Genomic DNA, 17,680 nt, shown 5'->3' with positions numbered 1-17,680 from the left:
ATATAAAGACACAAGTTGAGAAACGTCAACACAGTTTGGCATAATTCTTCGTTTTGTGTAGAAAAATCCCTTGCATACGATCACGTAATTCTCACATCACCACAAAACACTAAAAAACTAAATCAGACTAGCACACTTTCTTATCCACCGACCTGAAATCATAACCCAAAGGACTCTGCTACGCATCAATCAGTGTACTCTGAAAATCATACTTTTGTGTTTCTAATCTACTTCACCAAGTTATCATCTTCTGTTTCAATTGATTCATTATTTGTTAATTTATAATCACTTGTTTTGAATTCTTAATCATTAAAAATCACGATTCTCGAACTGTGTCACGCCCCCTCGGGCACCGGACAAAAACTACAGGGGGTGTAGGTCGGTGTTTTTTGAAAGTCGCGTACATAAAAATATATGACCTTCACAAACATTTGCATGAAATTTGCTGACCCCCCTGAATGGTCCATAAAAAATTGTGACCCTCCCTTCTTCTAAGTGTAAGGATAATACATGTATTGAAACTACTAGTATATATACATACTAATTGATGTTCTACTACACAGCTTAGAACTTTTCTACTTCAATCAGTTAGCTCAGCTCTCATTGAGAAGAGAACAATGTATGATACTGTGTATGTATCACATTAGGGTGAGATCATAGCTCTGAATATAACTTAAGTTTTTAACATGTCATTCAATGTAAATACAAGTGCTGAATGAGTAATAAGAATAAGCGTTTGTTGAGGCAACACAGTCAATCAGACTGTGCATAAAAACAAATTGTGACCCTTCCCCTTATGCCTGCACATATTACTGTAACCCTCCCCTCAAGACCTGCACGAAAATCAGTGACCCACGCACCCCCCGAAAAACACCTACCTATCCCCCTCTTGTACGCTCTGTCCAGTCCCTCACAACATAATACTGTAAAATACTTTATTTTAGCTGGAATTAATTTTCGTTTAATAGACTTTTTGGGTGTTTTGTATGGAATTATTTGAATATAAGTATAAATATAAGTTGAATGTAAAATATAGGAAAAATGTATATTCGTTGAATTTTATTTTCACTGAAGCATTCCTTCAGTGAAAATTGCGAAAATTAGTTGCAAGCGAAAAAAAAGTATTTTACAGTATCTTATCACTTAATCACTTAGCATACTTTCACTTCAATATAAATGATTTTTGCAGCACACTGAACGTGTTTGTTAAATTCTGTATTTATTGTCTGCCAATTGTATGCGTTTCAATGAGACTAGTGAGGCATATAGCTTGGTCACAATCACACTATTGTACAGAGCTTACATAAACGAAACTACTGAATATTTGACACAGCGAAAAATATCCGTACCGTGAAACCTGTATTTCGTATGTTGTTAAATATTCCAATTTTCTGTAAATGACAGTGTCAATATAACTGTGCATAGTAGTGAATATTCAACAACAGGACTGTCTGACTAAAACCGGGTTGTCTGTACATTTGCTGCTTGTTCGGCTTTAGTATTAAGGTTTATACCTCCACGGCTTTAGTTAAGCTTTACACTGTAATGTCTGCTCATGATTTAATTACAATACGTTGTGTTGGTAACGACGGGATAGTTACAATGTATGCAATAGGATTTACATTTGTTATATGCTCCATGCATTAATCGGGAAATATGTTATCAGCTCTGCTGTCGACAAAGTCGATCTGAGCTATGTTCACTACTTCTTGTCCGTTATAATTCATCGTCGTCCGTCGACGTAAACTTTACATTTTCGATATTATTATAAAACGAACCAGCTGTGTATTATTCATGCACACTGCAATTGTGCCTTGAGAGGAACTCAGTCAGATTTGTTAATTATGTGAGGATACCTTACATTTTTCAGTTTCAGTGAATATTTTATTCACTTTTGGAAAAATAATTTCGGATTCTTCAATTATTTCGATATTTATATATGTATCTATATTATTGGTGGATCGCTATTTTTGAAAAATCGCGAGCCTGATTGTTTTGATATTTCTTTATGCAAGTACATTGGGTAGACTAATTTGATTCAATCCTAATTTAGTGAATATTCTTTTTATCTAGAATGTCGAGGCTGATTTGATATTTATTTGTCACTATGCATTTGTCACACTTCACACCTGGTTGTTGTAATCTGAAACGAATTTACATAAAATTCAATTTGCATTTTGCTTATTTGGTAGAAAAACATTCAGAAATTGTTGGCAGAACAACAAATTATTATCATAATTTTACATGACCATGGTCGAAAATTACGAAAAGCAGAGATAAGGTTCATTGTATCACTCGCTCATACGGTGTATCCGAACATAAATCTCTCTATCTACGAACATTATGTTATCTTGGCATTTTAGGACGAGTCATTGAGGCTAGTCTACTGTACTCTGTCCTACTGGTGGTATGTCACTAAACGTATAACAGAAAGTGACACTCGTTCGTGAAATGCAAATTAATTGTTTCTGTACATGTTTTTAATAAACATAATAACGCGATCATGCTAAACACCCAGTGTCAAAATCATGATGAAATCGACATAATTAGACGCCCTTGTATTATCGCCGCCCCTTAACCCAAGCTGTTGCCGAGTTTGCAGACATAAAGAGTATTAAAACACACGCACACATTTGCATTTATAGCTATAAAGTTCAAAACAAATATAAGTCGTGTTATTTGTTTAAATTATGAAGAAACCGAAATGAGATATCATGGATATACAAAGTAGATATTATACGTATCACATTAAATGTTAAATTGTAGTATTGTATTGCGTATTTTTGCAAAACGGAAGCATGTCCATTTCATCACAGAACTAAGAAAATCTAGGTCATCCGTGCACCAGAGTAAGAGCGAATATTTGAACATAAATAGTGTAAAACAAAACTAGTATAATAGATAAGAGTTTCTAAATTGAACTTCATCCAGTTCATGTCGATTATCGTCAAAATTAAAAATATAGTTTTCATAGCACACGCAAAATAGAATTTGTCTACAAGTGTTGCAAAAAGCGGAGATCAGATGCGATGTGACTATTTATTACACATGAACTTATACTATGCACCAATAATACAAGGCGCATGCGCATCGACGTAATTTCTTAGTTACTCCATTGAAAAGGCATGACAAATGCTATTTTGTGTACGACCAACTTAATCTCATTGGACAATAAATCATACCCCAGTTTATACATATATAATGTCGATTACAAATTATAATACAAAATATCTTTGCGAGGCAAACATTTTGAATTAGCATTTTCCACATTTTTATGTACTTTTACTTAATTTATTTTACCAAATAAATGTAATCAGTAGCTATACTCGATTAAAGTATTTCAACTGAACAAATAAGTTTACTTTGGCGCTCAAGTGTTCAGTGTTTTACTTAATATTAGGGTATGTCTTTGAATTTTAAGTATATCACAGAAAGTTTTTGATAAAATTCAGGAATAAAATAGAGGATTGCGAGTGCCAATAAATAATTGTTGTATATTTCCGGCCAAGTATGTCGTGTGCTTGTGTGGCCTTTGGCTAAAATCCGCCACCTGCAGGCAAGTGAAACAACGAGAGCAATAACAACGATGCCCAGTTAATGCCTATCTTTCATTGGATCCAAAAACGTTTCAGGCTTCTCCTCGAATTCCCAGTTTTTCCAATAACACAGATTATTACTGAAAAGCAAATGAGGGTCTCTTTTTCTTCTCGTTTCTGTTTGAAATCGATACGGCCCGTACTTCTCCGTCTCTGTGTGGTCGTGTCCAACCGACACATCGTAACAAGCTATGCTACGCGCCTTGCCGACAGCATCCAACCAGAACTCTTCGTGCCCCGCGTAAATAAATCCGGGATCGAAACCGATTCGACGTAAAACCGATGTTCTGGCCATGAAGAAATTATTCAGCATTTCGCCCCAATAGCATTGTGGGAAACCCGCGACTTTTCGCTGTTCCTGATCAATAGCCATCATTCCCATAGCACATATACCCTTCCCGTGATCCTCAGCGAATTTGAATATATAGTTTAGCGTCGGTAAATGGGCGATAGGGCCGGTTACAATATCTATTTCCGATTCCAAATAATCCAATTTTTCCATCATTCGTTCCAGACGGGTTTCATTAGTGAACACGAAGTCGTCATCGGCGAATAAGACGTATTTAGTTGTGACCTGGCTCAATGCTAGGTTCCGCCCCGCGAAACAGCCATCACGGAATGGAATGGTTAAGTGTCTGATATTCGGCTCGTTTATGATTTCTGGAAACTCTGAATCGTCCGCGATGATTATTCGGATATTCGGGTAAAACTGGCGGATACTCTTAACCAATCGCTGCAAACAATCGTAGCGTTCGAATGTTTTTGTTATGATCGTCACTTGCTCGGAGATGACGTCATTGCCAGGACCCGGATCAAAGAGATCGGGCAGTGGTTCTCGTCGGATGTGAACAAATACATTGAGAGTGGAGCCAAGAATATTCAACTCAAGTTTATCGTGTTCATCAATACGAAACTTGGTGCTTTTGTAATTTATGTGTTTTAAAAAGGTGTTTAGAAATTCAATATTTTGGCCGAAAACGGTGATGCTCAAAGTGTCAGTATTGTATCCGGTGACGCGAGCGAACGATTCTAGTTCAGACAAAGTTGAATTGTCAATAAATAGCACCCCGAGCTGTTTAGCAGATCGAATGTCGAATCGAACATCCGTAACCATTTCTTTAAAAACCTCCACCACGGTTTCATGGAGCGACAGCCCGGCAACAGGAACCGTTTGAAAAGGTTCAACTTTGACCCCGCTGCCAAGGTAACTGAGAGGCGACATAGCCGGACACATCACCAGGGGTGCCTGTCTTCGTTTCTTTTCGTACTCTAACTTCCTGCCTTCTCGAATGCGCCGTATGTGCACGTCTGACTTCGACAGCCATTTCGGTGGCTTCGGGCACGAACACCTCAAGCGGAAACTATCAATCTTACGTCGCAAATATTCCTCTTTTTCCTCCGATAATGCTTCAGTTTTCATTTCACCCAAGATGAAATCTTCCATCAACTTTACGTCTGGGTCTGGAGGCGGAGGGGGTGCCCTTACTCCATATTCTTCTTCTTCTGACGTCACCGGACACACACACGTTTCATCCTCTACCCTGCTAACACATGCTCCCCGATTAAGTGTCAGCAGCACGGCGATGACGCACAGAAACACCAAATCCAAAAACAACAAAATCACCAAGAGCGCTCGCCTATTATACATCGCCATGGCAACTGCCTCCACTCAATTATACTTCCGACTGGCGGAGTTTCAGCTCCGGTTCTGCGTCTCACCAGGTCCGAATTCGTTTTGAGTATGAGACCACCAATCGAAAACTGCCATATATACATAAGACTGTATAATTACGACGTGTATATTCTATATGTTTACTGACCTGTGCATAATACGACTACCATCAGCTGTGTGCACACGTGTGGCTATATAAAAGAAATGAATCAACTGAAAGACAGATAAACCAACTAAACCTGACAACATGGCGCACCCCCGCACCTCCGCTCTATAACAGCAATTGTGACTGGCTGCGGAGTCTGGTGCAACTTTTGCGATTATCAATTGTTTGCCTAACCTTACGCGTGTTCAATAAATCAAAACAATGCACGTATTTCCACCAATGCAATGAAGTAAAGTGCAACTGGTCCAAGTGATTTAATGAATTCGCAATATTGCTAACTAGATTGTAATGACTAACACTGTACTGATCAGTATTATTCAAACGTTTTAACGGTGAAACATCGGCAAATTTTATCGCAGTACTTTCAATGAACTCGAACATTTGTATAGTTGAAATAACACCCAACATTCTGTAATTGATAATTTTGTTCTTTGCCAAAAATTCTTCTTGCAATCATGGATCAATATGTGCGCCTATTTATAAAGATTGTATTAAAAGTGTGATTGTTACGATCGGTCGGTCGGTACTGTTTTTCTGATTTATTTTTTCTGACGTATATCACGTTTTTGTCATCCGTTTGTTTTCCATGCCCGATGCTATACGGATGAATTAATAAATGTTTGTTCACAGTTTTATTTTAACAATCTCGTACACGGAAATCATTATTTTTTGGTATTCATCGTTTAATTTAATATCTTGTAAAATTCCGTCTATTTTTACCTTCATGTTTGCATTTCGTACTACAGGTTTGTAAACAGCTGGATACGAATTAGATGGTCAAGTAGGATTACAAGACGACTAATCTATTTTAATTGATATTGTTGATGTGTTTATTAGTCCGGCACTGCTGTGTAACTAGAACCGAACACGCATGCGTGTCACCTCGAGTCTAAAGCCACCGGCTGCCGCTTATGAACTTGGTAAACAGAACACTCATATTGAGAAACATGGTGCCGATGATTCACGTAATTAGTACAAAGTCACGTGGTAAAAATGGCATCAACAAAACATAATTGGATGATGTTGTCCATACGTACGTCTTGTTCAATATGTGAGTCATAGCGACGTATACAACGCATGTACTGTAAAATGATTAATTTTCACTGGGTTTAAATTTCATTGATTTACCATTTCAGGCATATTCGACGGGTTTTAAATTCACGGTTTTATGATTCAGATAATGTGTTCTATGCTAAATTTTACATATTCACCGGGCTTTAATTCAGCGCATTTTCCTTCCAGTCAGCGAAATAAGCAAAACCCAGTGAATAATTAATCCCTTTACAGTAAAATACATTGTTTGTTTACTTGAAATTCGAACACGCTCTCCGCGACGACCACCGCCCTTAAATCCAAGCTGATTCATTAGAACGTTATCGAACTTTTACGTTGCGTGCTAAGAGACCACCAGAATTCGCAAACATTTGTCTTGTTTAAATATTAGTATTCATAATTATACACATCCGCCACTTGACAAGATCACATCATGTTACCAATATCGTATCACTCGGCTAATGGTTACATTTCCGCGACTCTATGACAATTTAAGGACTTCCCGGACAACAAAATCTCGTCAAGTGACCCAGTTTAATTTTCACTGTCAAATTTCGCAATTTTCCGAGATTCGTCAAAGATATATCTCAAAAAGAACTACCACAAATAATTACAGTGTTGGCATTTGAAAGCATGACAACTATTCAATATGTAATAACCGTGAACTAAATATGTTTTCAGAAGTGGTATCAGCTGGCGGTGCAATACGTAGGATTTTGTGTATTGACCATTTGGAAACTAGGACAAGGAGATTAAACTCATCTCTATATCATGTATTCATTGCATACATTGGTTACAATGAATTTCCGTGTTACTATGGAACAACCAAGTCTCATAACTAAACTATCCCTATATGACACTGTTATACCACATGAAAACATGAAACGAATCACCTACTTTAGTCATGTAAAATAGAAATGTTTTTAAAAACGCTATCAGCTGGTGATGAAATACATCAGATTCTGTTAATTACCAATTTTATAATCATCAGTGAGAATGGAGAGATTAAATTAGATCACGCCTTGGTCATTCTTTCTTCTGGTTGTACTACTGGTTGGCATGACAACTATTCATATGCAACATTTCCTAACTTTAACTTTAACTTAAAGAAAATTGTTTTTCAAAATCCCTGTCAGCTGCTGGTACACAGAATCAGATTTTGTAAATTGCCGAATTGGCAACCAATGGGAGATGTGATGGTGATGGTATACATATTTAGTAAAATGTCACAATGTAAAAAATAGAAATGCATAATATGATAATATACGTATGTAAATACACGAAGATTCATTCAAAGAACAGTGAACTTAATACGTTACCATGTTCTCACTAGAAAAAGTTAAGATAAGAATGTCACAATACTGCGTTCACATTAGTTTTTTCTCATAAATGGCCTGGAGAACACAACTTTAATAACACTGAGTTGTAGCATTTTAGAGGGTCTATGGTTGTAGATAGAAATGTTCCAATTGGTCACACTCATATTTCTGTCTGTTATTGTATTTCTTCAATCGAGCTACAACAGTTGTAAATTCTGGGCAATGTAAAATGAAATAATAGTATAAATACATTGTAAATGTGTTGGAACCAAGCAGCATATTTTGAGTTTAACCACAGTGCTGAGAGAATGTGGTTTAACAACGTATACACAGAGGCGGCGGCATGACATTTTGTATGGAGGGGCCAGATCTGCTCATAATCCCTCGCGCTATTTCCTGCAATTTAATAATAATAATAATAATAATAATAATAATAATAATAATAATAATAATAATAATAATAATAATAATAATAATATTTTTTTCGAGGGACGATCGCCCCTCTCAATATAACAACTTAACTGACTGCAATTTCAACACATATTACGAGTACATACTATGAAATAAGTTAAACTTAAATTCATTTGACTGAAGTACCCATTTTTAGTCCAGGATGTCAATGCGCTCACAACACCCGTCGTAAATTATAGCCAGTGCTTTCCTTCCAATAGAACTTATAGACTCGAAATATTTAAGTTCACGTGTTCACACATGTTTTTAGTAAGTACTTAGTGAGTATTATGTGGTGGACACGCCTGGGCTGGCGTCCCTCTTCCAAGGATCGTTAAACTTTGTAGTATTTAAGCCTCTTTACGCAGGCGTAACGTGTTCACATCTGTTTTTTCTTACTCCACCGTAAATTAATAATAAAACAACATAAAAAACAGCAGATCGAGCTCGCTAACATTTCTGTTTGGTTTAAATATTAGTATTCCTAATTTATGTCCTACTTATAAAAAACACGTTATTTTATTAATAACTGGGATGTAACATAAATTTACTTCTATGTCAATATCACATGATTACCGCCACATTTTCGCAACATCTCCCCAAATGTACACTAGTTCGATTATCATTGCAAAATTGTGAGATTCCCCCCCAAATAACACAAAATAAAGCTTTTTTATCTAAACGCCAGGGTTACTGGTTAGTTTTCCAGGGCGAGTTAAACATTTAAAAAAATTAAAGACATACTACAAATAATTACAGTCATTTTAAAGCATGACAACTATTTATATGTATCTTAACGGTGAATTAAATAAGTTTTCAGAAGTGGTATCAGCTGGCGGTGCAATACGTAGGATTTTGTGAATTGACCATTTGGAAACTAGGACAAGGAGATTAAACTCATCTCTATATTATGTATTCATTGCATACATTGGTTACAATGAATTTATTTTCGTGTTACTATGGAACAACCAAGTCTCATAACTAAACTACGCAGATATGACACTGTTATACAACACGGAGACAACGAATCACCTACTCATTACTGGTAAATGCATTATAAGACATGTAACATTCCTTCAAAATATATTTGTTTTCAAAACCACTATCAGATTATGTTAATTACCAATTTGTCAAGTGAGAACAGATAAATTAAACCAGGTCACGCATTCTAATGCTTTGCTTAACTCGTCCATGCAAAAAAAATAAATAATAATTCCATTCAATAATATGTCAAAACGACGAACACAGCAAATTCGACACTAAGGGGTAATGGGTGTGTTGTGCGTTGAGTATTGATTATTCTTGAATCTTAAGCGATAACGGGTGAACGAAGTTCGATTCAGTCAGACTGACTGACTGACGATAATATTAGAAAACATTACAATTACATTCAAGTCCTGTTATAGTATTCAGCAAAATAGTTTAAAATAAAAACATGCAAACTCTCTTTTCACAATTCAGGTTACTACAGGATCCTAAATTCAATACTGCGAAAACGATCTTTCATTTTTTCTCCAATACTTTTAATAACTTATTTGTATCGCACACATTATAGTTTTTCCATACATTAGTTACTCTCCTTTCCATTTACATAACTTTACAATATGTATATACATAGTCTACGCTCTCAGCGTAATGTCATATGTATGTCTATTCATGAGTAATCCCGTGTAAGGTTGCCATGAAAATAAACTAGACATACATACTGTAAAATGACTAATTTTCACTGGACTTAAATTTCACTGATTTAGCATTTCAGGCATATTCAGTGGAGTTTAAATGCACGGTTTAATCATTTAGATAATGTGTTCTATGCTCAATTTTACATATTTACTGGGTTTTAATTTAGCGCATTTTCCAGTCAGCGAAATAAGCAAAATCATTAAAATCCAGGGAATAATTAATCCTTTTTCTAGTGTAAATTGAGAGTGAAAGTAGTTTTTGCACACAGTTTGTATTTATCCGAAAATGACAAGGCTCACTTGAGAAATGCACTATGCAGGTTACGGGTTTCTGTGCATTTCAAAAATAATCAGATATTATGCAATAATAGAAAGAACATACTACTAATACATGCCCCCATCAGAGTTTCTAATGATCCACCCTTAAAAAAAACGGCCCACGTAAAAGGTCAAAGGTGAAGTTCCTATTTACAGTCGCTATACCGGTGCTTTCATTTTCATGGTAGGACTTTATTATGGCCAGCAATACTGTTGGAAGCGGCGGACAGACATATGACAGTACTGATCACCTGCAACAAGTACACGCTCAGATATTTATTCGCCATGGCTCCAGGACTCCCATGAATACGACACCTAATGTAGAATCGGTAGGTGTATATTCGAGGTGCTTTCAGTTGTCATTGTGTTGAAAGCCGTGTATGCTCTATTGCGCAGTGTTGTACAACACTGGAATGAGAACACACAATACAAGAGGCGCTCATTGCATTGACATCAGCAGGCCAGCATAGTATACTATTGTATTTACAGTTATTGTCCATGCAGTGTATTTCGTATAAATGTTGACCAGTAGCTTTTTACTATGTAGATTAGTGGGCTGATCCCCGGCCCCCACTCCCTATATTTAGGGGGGCCTATGCTTGTTCCCTCATTTTTTTGCCCCCCCCCCTATCTAGGGAAAAGAAGAAAATTTACCCCCCTTGCACGGGCTTTTCTGATGAATTTCACCCCCTATCTAGGGAACTTTTCAGTCTAGAACTCCTTTTAAACCCCCCTTTTTTGTATATCTCGGGAAGTGTTTTGAAATACACCCCCTATTTTGAGAATCTCGGGAAAACAAGCAAAAAATACCCCCTTTTCTACGATTTTCTCGGGAAAATGTTCCCGAGACAGATCGTCAAAAAGTACCCCCTTTCCCGAGAAAATGGGAACGCGCATGTGGCCTCCTATGGATCCTGAGTGGGGGGGGGGGGGCTGATCATATCAACTGTTCAAACCAAAGATTATATAGAAAATAACAGCATAGTTAAATTGTGCACAAACATACGCATATGTAGCCCAGTTGTAGGTAATTATATGTAACGACTGAATGACTTAGGACTCGGTATCAAACACGCGAATCAATAGTACGTTAATGGCGGCGAGGTTTTAAATTATGAAGTACTGGGGGTACATCACACATGACAAAGTGGGTTTCTATTGTATGATTGTTGCATGCTTGTTTCGTTGTAAAACAGGATAAAGGTTTGGTTCCTCTTTTGTTGCGGTCAATAAACGCTCTAGTAATTATGTGTGTACGAATAGTCGCATACTAGTACACCCTAGATTAAAGCGGGGGATTCGTCACCTGCGCATGCGTCAGATGACCATAGCGTGTCATTGTTTACAAACAAGCGTCCACCCATGAGCCTTTGCGTTTTTAGCGTGTGTTGTTATCGTCGCTTGGGACTCAATTCCCGCGCGTGCGCAGGTGACGATCCTCCCGCTTTAATATTAAAAATGTTCATTGTAGGCTACGTGGGACAAAAACGAGCTGTTTTCAGGTGCTGAGAATACATGTATAGATTATGAAGTCAAGTCAATTAATGGCGGACCAGCGCCATTTTGGACTGCAGAAGCTAGATATAGAACTAGAATATTAAAGGTATTAATATGTTTGTCACTTTGTTTGAAAATGAAAACAAGTATTCCCAAACTGCTGAATAATTTAGTACAATATAGTGATGTAATAAAAAAACGAGTTGCCATGGCTTTCACGAACTAATATACGGAACCCAGCATTAACAACTTTAAGTTGTAGTGTATGATGATATTCCAATATCGGTTATTAACCTTTTCACCACCGGTTCCCTCTTTTCATCCCAAATTCACAAAATAATCCCGTTTATAGTCTGTACTTTCATTTAGAAAATTGGGAAAAAATAGCTAATTTGTTTGCGTAAAAACTGAAAATTGAATCAAATTTTGTCTGGTGGCTCCAATATTAGAGTTCATTTTCAGAAATATTGAAGAATATAAGAGAACAGTGCAAAAAAAATTTGGGAGAGAAAGTCTGGTGGTGAAAAGGTTAACATATAACATTTGTTATACTAGAAACGATATTTGAATTGTATAGTATCGTTGAATTATACCTAATACAGTGTAATGTTTTCTTCTTTATAAACTGGAAAGTAGTCTACGTGGAAATATTTGTTCATTCGTGTTCAATGCGACGTTGTCAGTATGTCGGGATAATGTATGTGGTTCTTTTCTTCCAGGGCGGTTCGCTTCCAGGTCAATTGACAGCTAAGGGAATGCGACAATTATACGAACTGGGATTACAACTAAGAAAGGAATATATACAAGAAAGAGGATTTCTATCCCATACTTATTGCCCATCTGAAGTATAGTAAGTTACTGCGAATGGAGGCTGGTGAATTCTCACATGAAATGCGGCAAAGTTTAACTTTTGTTTCAAACGAGTACCGGTTTAATATTACTTGCAGTCCATTTATTCACAAGTGATCAATCAAATATTCACGGGCTAACAATGAACAAAACACGATATTATTGTATTATTATTTGTGTTCTGCATATTGTCTCAGACCATATAATGTAATAAACAATAATTGATGTTCATAATTACATTTTTCCACAAACTTTTAAAATCATGTTATTATTTGTTAATTTTCCACCTTTAGCGTCAATCAATCACGTCCTAAATAATTAGATTGTTTAGAAACTACTGTTGATTCACATACTTCGAAACAATGCTTTTATGATTTAATATTGCAGTATCCGTTCGACGAATATTGCCAGGACCCAGGAATCAGCGCGATCTTGTATTGCGGGGATGTATCAAGAGTCTATTCCAAAACCTCCAGATGGTATGATTTATTAGAAAAAAGGAAAACACACACCAGAGAGAGTCTTCAGCCTGAATATGCTAAATATTTCACCAACCAATCTTTTCAACGCTCACATGAGCCTTTAATATATGAATATTTAATTAGTTATTATTGATACTTTACTGAATTTACATATAATATAATATTGAAGATTGACACCCCCCGGTCCTCCTTATTTGTACCTGATCGACAGTCCTTAAATTAACGAAGAATTGATTATGATGGTTAAAACTTGTAACTTCATGACGGAATATAATACCACGATCAATGCATCTGTAAGAGTTGTATATAGTTAGATTCTTCTTAACAAAGCATACATGTAATCTTGTTCCTATAAGAACTTATTTCTAAATGTCAACAATTTGTTCTACAACTATAGATGTTAATGCCAAAACATTCTAAGCAATAGGTGATTTTCCGTACAATTGCAAGATCTCGCGAGATGCATGAAAGACGCGCGTCGAACGTCTGCCGCAAACATCGAACGATTTGATTTGAACTCGAATTTCCTTATTTCGTAGTTCACATCGACCGGCCGATCTTCGACAGAGGAATATTGCTTCCGAATACCCTTACTTAATCGAAATTGCCTATCATCAAATGTGGACAGCACATTATTAAGCATGGAAACGTCCCTGAAATACTTTCGCGTTTGTCGAATCCCACGCGATGTTTGACGCGACTACGACGCTATGACCTTTGTTTGTCCTGTTTTTACGTTCGATTTCACGCATAACGCGTGATTCTCGCAGTGTACGGAAAATGGTCTATTTACCACCATTAATAACCGGGAATACCATCTGCAGTCATACATAGAACACGGAAATTGTTTATTGTCATCCGAATTACAATCTTTATTCCAGATCCTGTTGTCATCTACACTGATGATGAGGCCACTGAAATTCTGTATCCTAGCAACAGACATTGTAAGCGTCTAGGGTCGCACACCAAATGGCTAGAGAAGCATTTAGACGTTATACCTGGTCTCAGCAAAGACAGAAAGACAATACAACAATTACTGAAACTTGACAACGAAGAAGATGTTAATTTTATTAACATCAGAGATGACATATTTGCAAGAATGGTATATCATTCTGAATTTGAAATTATGACTGTACTAAATTTTTGAAAGTGTTCTAAATTCACAACGAAAAAAAAAAGACAAATCGTACCGCACCATACTAGCTGCTACCCAGTGCAACCATATCAATAGTGAGGTGGCCAATCACAGCTAGTCAGACTGGGATATATAACCACGTAATTATCGAGGTGAATAGCCAAAGTTAGTCGGACGTGTTGCATATATCGCGTAATTACAGCAGTGGCCAATCACACCTAGTTAGACTGGGTGCATATAACCACGTATGGTGACCAACTAAAGCTAGTCGAACGTGTAGCATATGTTTCTATACACATAAAGAGAACAGTTGCTTATACATGAATATTACCATTATCTACAATAGAGAAGTGAGGAGCCCTTACATAATGACAAATGGGAGAATGTGTTAATGTGTGTCTTGTATTACAAATTTATTATATGCACACAAATTAAAACTATATAAAGTTCTAAATTATAACCCTCTATACTATATTTCCAAAATATCACAATTCTATTTTCTTCATCCCTCCCTCCCTCCCTTCCTTCCTTCCTTCCTTCCTTCCTTCCGACAATGACGAAATGTTGTGTAATCAAGGGGATATATATTATTAATTTCAGTCTCACAGCCTCGCAGTTCCAGAAGTTCTGAAACCACATGTAGATTGCATTGAAATGCGTACTTTAGAATTAACCAGAGCTACTGTGATGGGTACAACAAATGAAGACAACACTGAAATATTGAAGATGTCTGTTGGACCACTGGTAGAACTTATACTACAGAACATGAAAGAGGCTGCCGACGGTAAAAGGTAATATGTGTGATACTAGTATATTAAAGGGCGGTAGTCGTCGCACCGCGCATGTGCGACATTTGTGTTGACTGATTTTCCCACAATCCAATGCGTTGTTCTAATTAAATCACGAGTACGAGAGTTGACATGAGCGTGTCTTACACTAATTACCAACGGTGACTACTTCGATACCTTACAATCACCTAAAATACACCCAATTAAAGCTTGGTAACGTCTCAGTTTGCACTACCTGGTCTGCGAAACACTCAAAGTCGCCATCTTTGTTTATATAAGACCCATATACCGCGCATGCGTGGCGCGACAACCACCACCATTAATATTCTCATATTGCACTAATTAAGAAACTAGTCAATACATACATACATTTAACCGCTACAAACTCGCAACTACTAGTGTTAACTTGGCCTGATCATATAATACTAACAATCTGACCAATACTATTCATTTCAGTGGATGTAAGTTCCATCTGTATGCATGCCATGATTCATCCATTATTGCAATTCTATCTGCTTTTGATATATTCGACAACCAATGGCCACCGTTTGCTGCAGATCTTAGATTTGAAGTGTACAGGAATACTATTGGTCAACATTTTGTGAAGATATCATATGTTGGAAAGGTAAGTAAGTTCAACATCCATCCAATAATGAATATGCACCACTCAAAGTTCGAGCCTAATTTATATAATGCATGTTACTCCACATATGCAATGCATTTTGGGGCAGAACTTCTCATTGAATATAATTAAAAACTGCTACCACTGGAAACTCATTATATTAAATACTAATTTTTGACATGTTTTAACAATATCAGGTCTCATAGTATCAATAATAATAATAATAATAATAATAATAATAATAATAATAATAATAATAAATGAAACAAAGCATTAAACCAAAATAATGAAAGCATATATATATGTTGATATAAAACCGCTTTAAAAATGTTATATGGATGGTAATATGTAATTGTTAATATGTTGTTTGATACTGCACATTGTTGAACACATATGTAATTATTATGTAATTCGTTGCAATATTTATAAGTGTATGTGCCTTATAATTTACAATCCACTATGTTATATACTTAAATACTTACCACCAATGTCGTTTTCGACATCATTATCATATACAATATCCATGTTGGCAAAGACGAGTTTTCATATCATTATGTATCAATCAGTTTTTAGCCAACCCACGTTTTGGGCTAATCTGCACTGGCTCGGAAGGTTGTAAATGATTAGCTAGTTTGAATTTGCATAACAATACTGACAATGAACGTGCATTCAACGCCACAAGTTTTTTTGTTTTTTTAGCCAATCAGAATTCATCTTCCGAGCCAGTGCAGATCAGCCGCACGTTTTATAGCTTTATCTGTAATTCACCTGCACAGCATTCTCGCATATTTACCTTGACCTACGTCTGGCACATTATATGTTGGTTTTTAAACTAGATTTAACCAACCCATTGATACGTTTTATTACATTATCGTGCTACTAGACAAAGGGACGTTTAAATTTCTTAATTAAGTTCATATTAAACACCCAATGTATCATTTTATTGTTTCCCAGGACTAACCATCATCATCCTGTTTTTCAGTCAAAGTTTCACTTTAAAACGATATAAAAGCACACTTTTTTAAATGCTACAAACATTTTGCTTCTAGTCTAGTAGGTAGTGTTAACAAGGTAAGCAGGGGCAACATTTTCACGATTTTGTAAAAGTAATTTTACCATTTATTCCAGGTATTGACAATGCCTTGTCTTATCCCACTTGATAGCTTAGTATCTAAAATGATAACTATAGCAACTGACAAGACATGTCATGGAGGACTGTGCCAAGATCCACTGTACACAAGTGGTGATGAAAGTCAAGTCAACATTGCTGATGGTGTTGGAGTTTGAATTCCAAAATGGTATATTATCTAGACACAATGCACGTGTAAATTTTAAATTGTTATACACATTACGATTTTCTTGTCCTTTATTGTATTCGTATATTTCTTCAGAAGATAACTTGCAGTAAAAACGAATGAAAAACGGAAAAATCACGAATATATAAGTTTATACCAAGATTCAAAATGAAATTTCTGGTTTTCAAATATTTTCTGATAAGCATTTTCAGAGAAATTTAACCTAATTGATGAAACAAAAAAATAATTATGCCCAGATTCCTTAGTTGTTGTGACTTGCCAAATATTTTTCAGAATTTAGCTTCAATTTGTTGTTGTGCACCTTGTTGTGTACATTGAAATTAGCAGTTGGCACTATTTTTATTGGACTGTTCGTACTGTTTTCGTGGAAATAAACTAACTTTCCTGAAACTACATATTTGTGACATTTTTCTAGTTTTGTTTTTGTCTTTTTTTTAATTATACACTGCACACATTTAATGTTTTCATTTATTTTTCTTTTAAATGTGCTTTTTATTCTGAGGTGGCTCGTAAATGTGTTGTCTTGTTTTTACAAAAATCCTCTTGATCTCAAAATTTTCAAATGGACAAAACCTAAAACTGTTAATGACTGTTAGCATAGAGCATAGAAAATCATAGAAGTACAATGGCATTACGAGTATGTGAACTAAACGTATAGACAGATGTAATATATGGAAGACGTGGTCCGTTTCAGTAAGGTGGGTAGTTGGTGAATAAGGCTGAAAAAGTGTTAAT

At 36.1% G+C, this 17,680-nt stretch overlaps 2 protein-coding genes across 3 annotated transcripts; one reads left to right on the top strand and one right to left on the bottom strand.

Annotated features, from left to right (window-relative positions):
- Positions 1–2,458: 2,458 nt before the first annotated feature.
- LOC100372465 (beta-1,4 N-acetylgalactosaminyltransferase 1-like) lies at positions 2,459–5,416 on the bottom strand. Its single transcript, XM_002733906.2, has one exon. It carries the CDS (start codon positions 5,248–5,250, stop codon positions 3,595–3,597), a length of 1,656 nt encoding a protein of 551 aa, XP_002733952.1. The 5' UTR covers positions 5,251–5,416; the 3' UTR covers positions 2,459–3,594.
- A 5,012-nt stretch (positions 5,417–10,428) lies between these two features.
- LOC102809865 (lysophosphatidic acid phosphatase type 6-like) lies at positions 10,429–17,340 on the top strand. Of its 2 annotated transcripts, XM_006815433.2 has the most exons (8): positions 10,429–10,585; positions 11,728–11,859; positions 12,473–12,603; positions 12,990–13,081; positions 13,966–14,186; positions 14,820–15,010; positions 15,464–15,632; positions 16,758–17,340. In XM_006815433.2, the coding sequence occupies exons 1-8, from the start codon at positions 10,454–10,456 to the stop codon at positions 16,914–16,916; spliced, it is 1,227 nt and encodes a 408-aa protein (XP_006815496.1). In that variant the 5' UTR covers positions 10,429–10,453; the 3' UTR covers positions 16,917–17,340. The 2 variants fall into 2 exon arrangements, with proteins under 2 accessions (XP_006815496.1, XP_085361523.1); XM_085505397.1 differs by lacking the exon at positions 11,728–11,859.
- The last annotated feature ends 340 nt before the right edge of the window (positions 17,341–17,680 follow it).

This window comes from Saccoglossus kowalevskii, chromosome 11 (assembly GCF_978046115.1).
Source record: "Saccoglossus kowalevskii chromosome 11, keSacKowa6.1, whole genome shotgun sequence".
Classification (NCBI taxonomy): Eukaryota; Metazoa; Hemichordata; class Enteropneusta; family Harrimaniidae; genus Saccoglossus; species Saccoglossus kowalevskii.
This window is presented reverse-complemented; position numbering and strand designations above follow the sequence as displayed.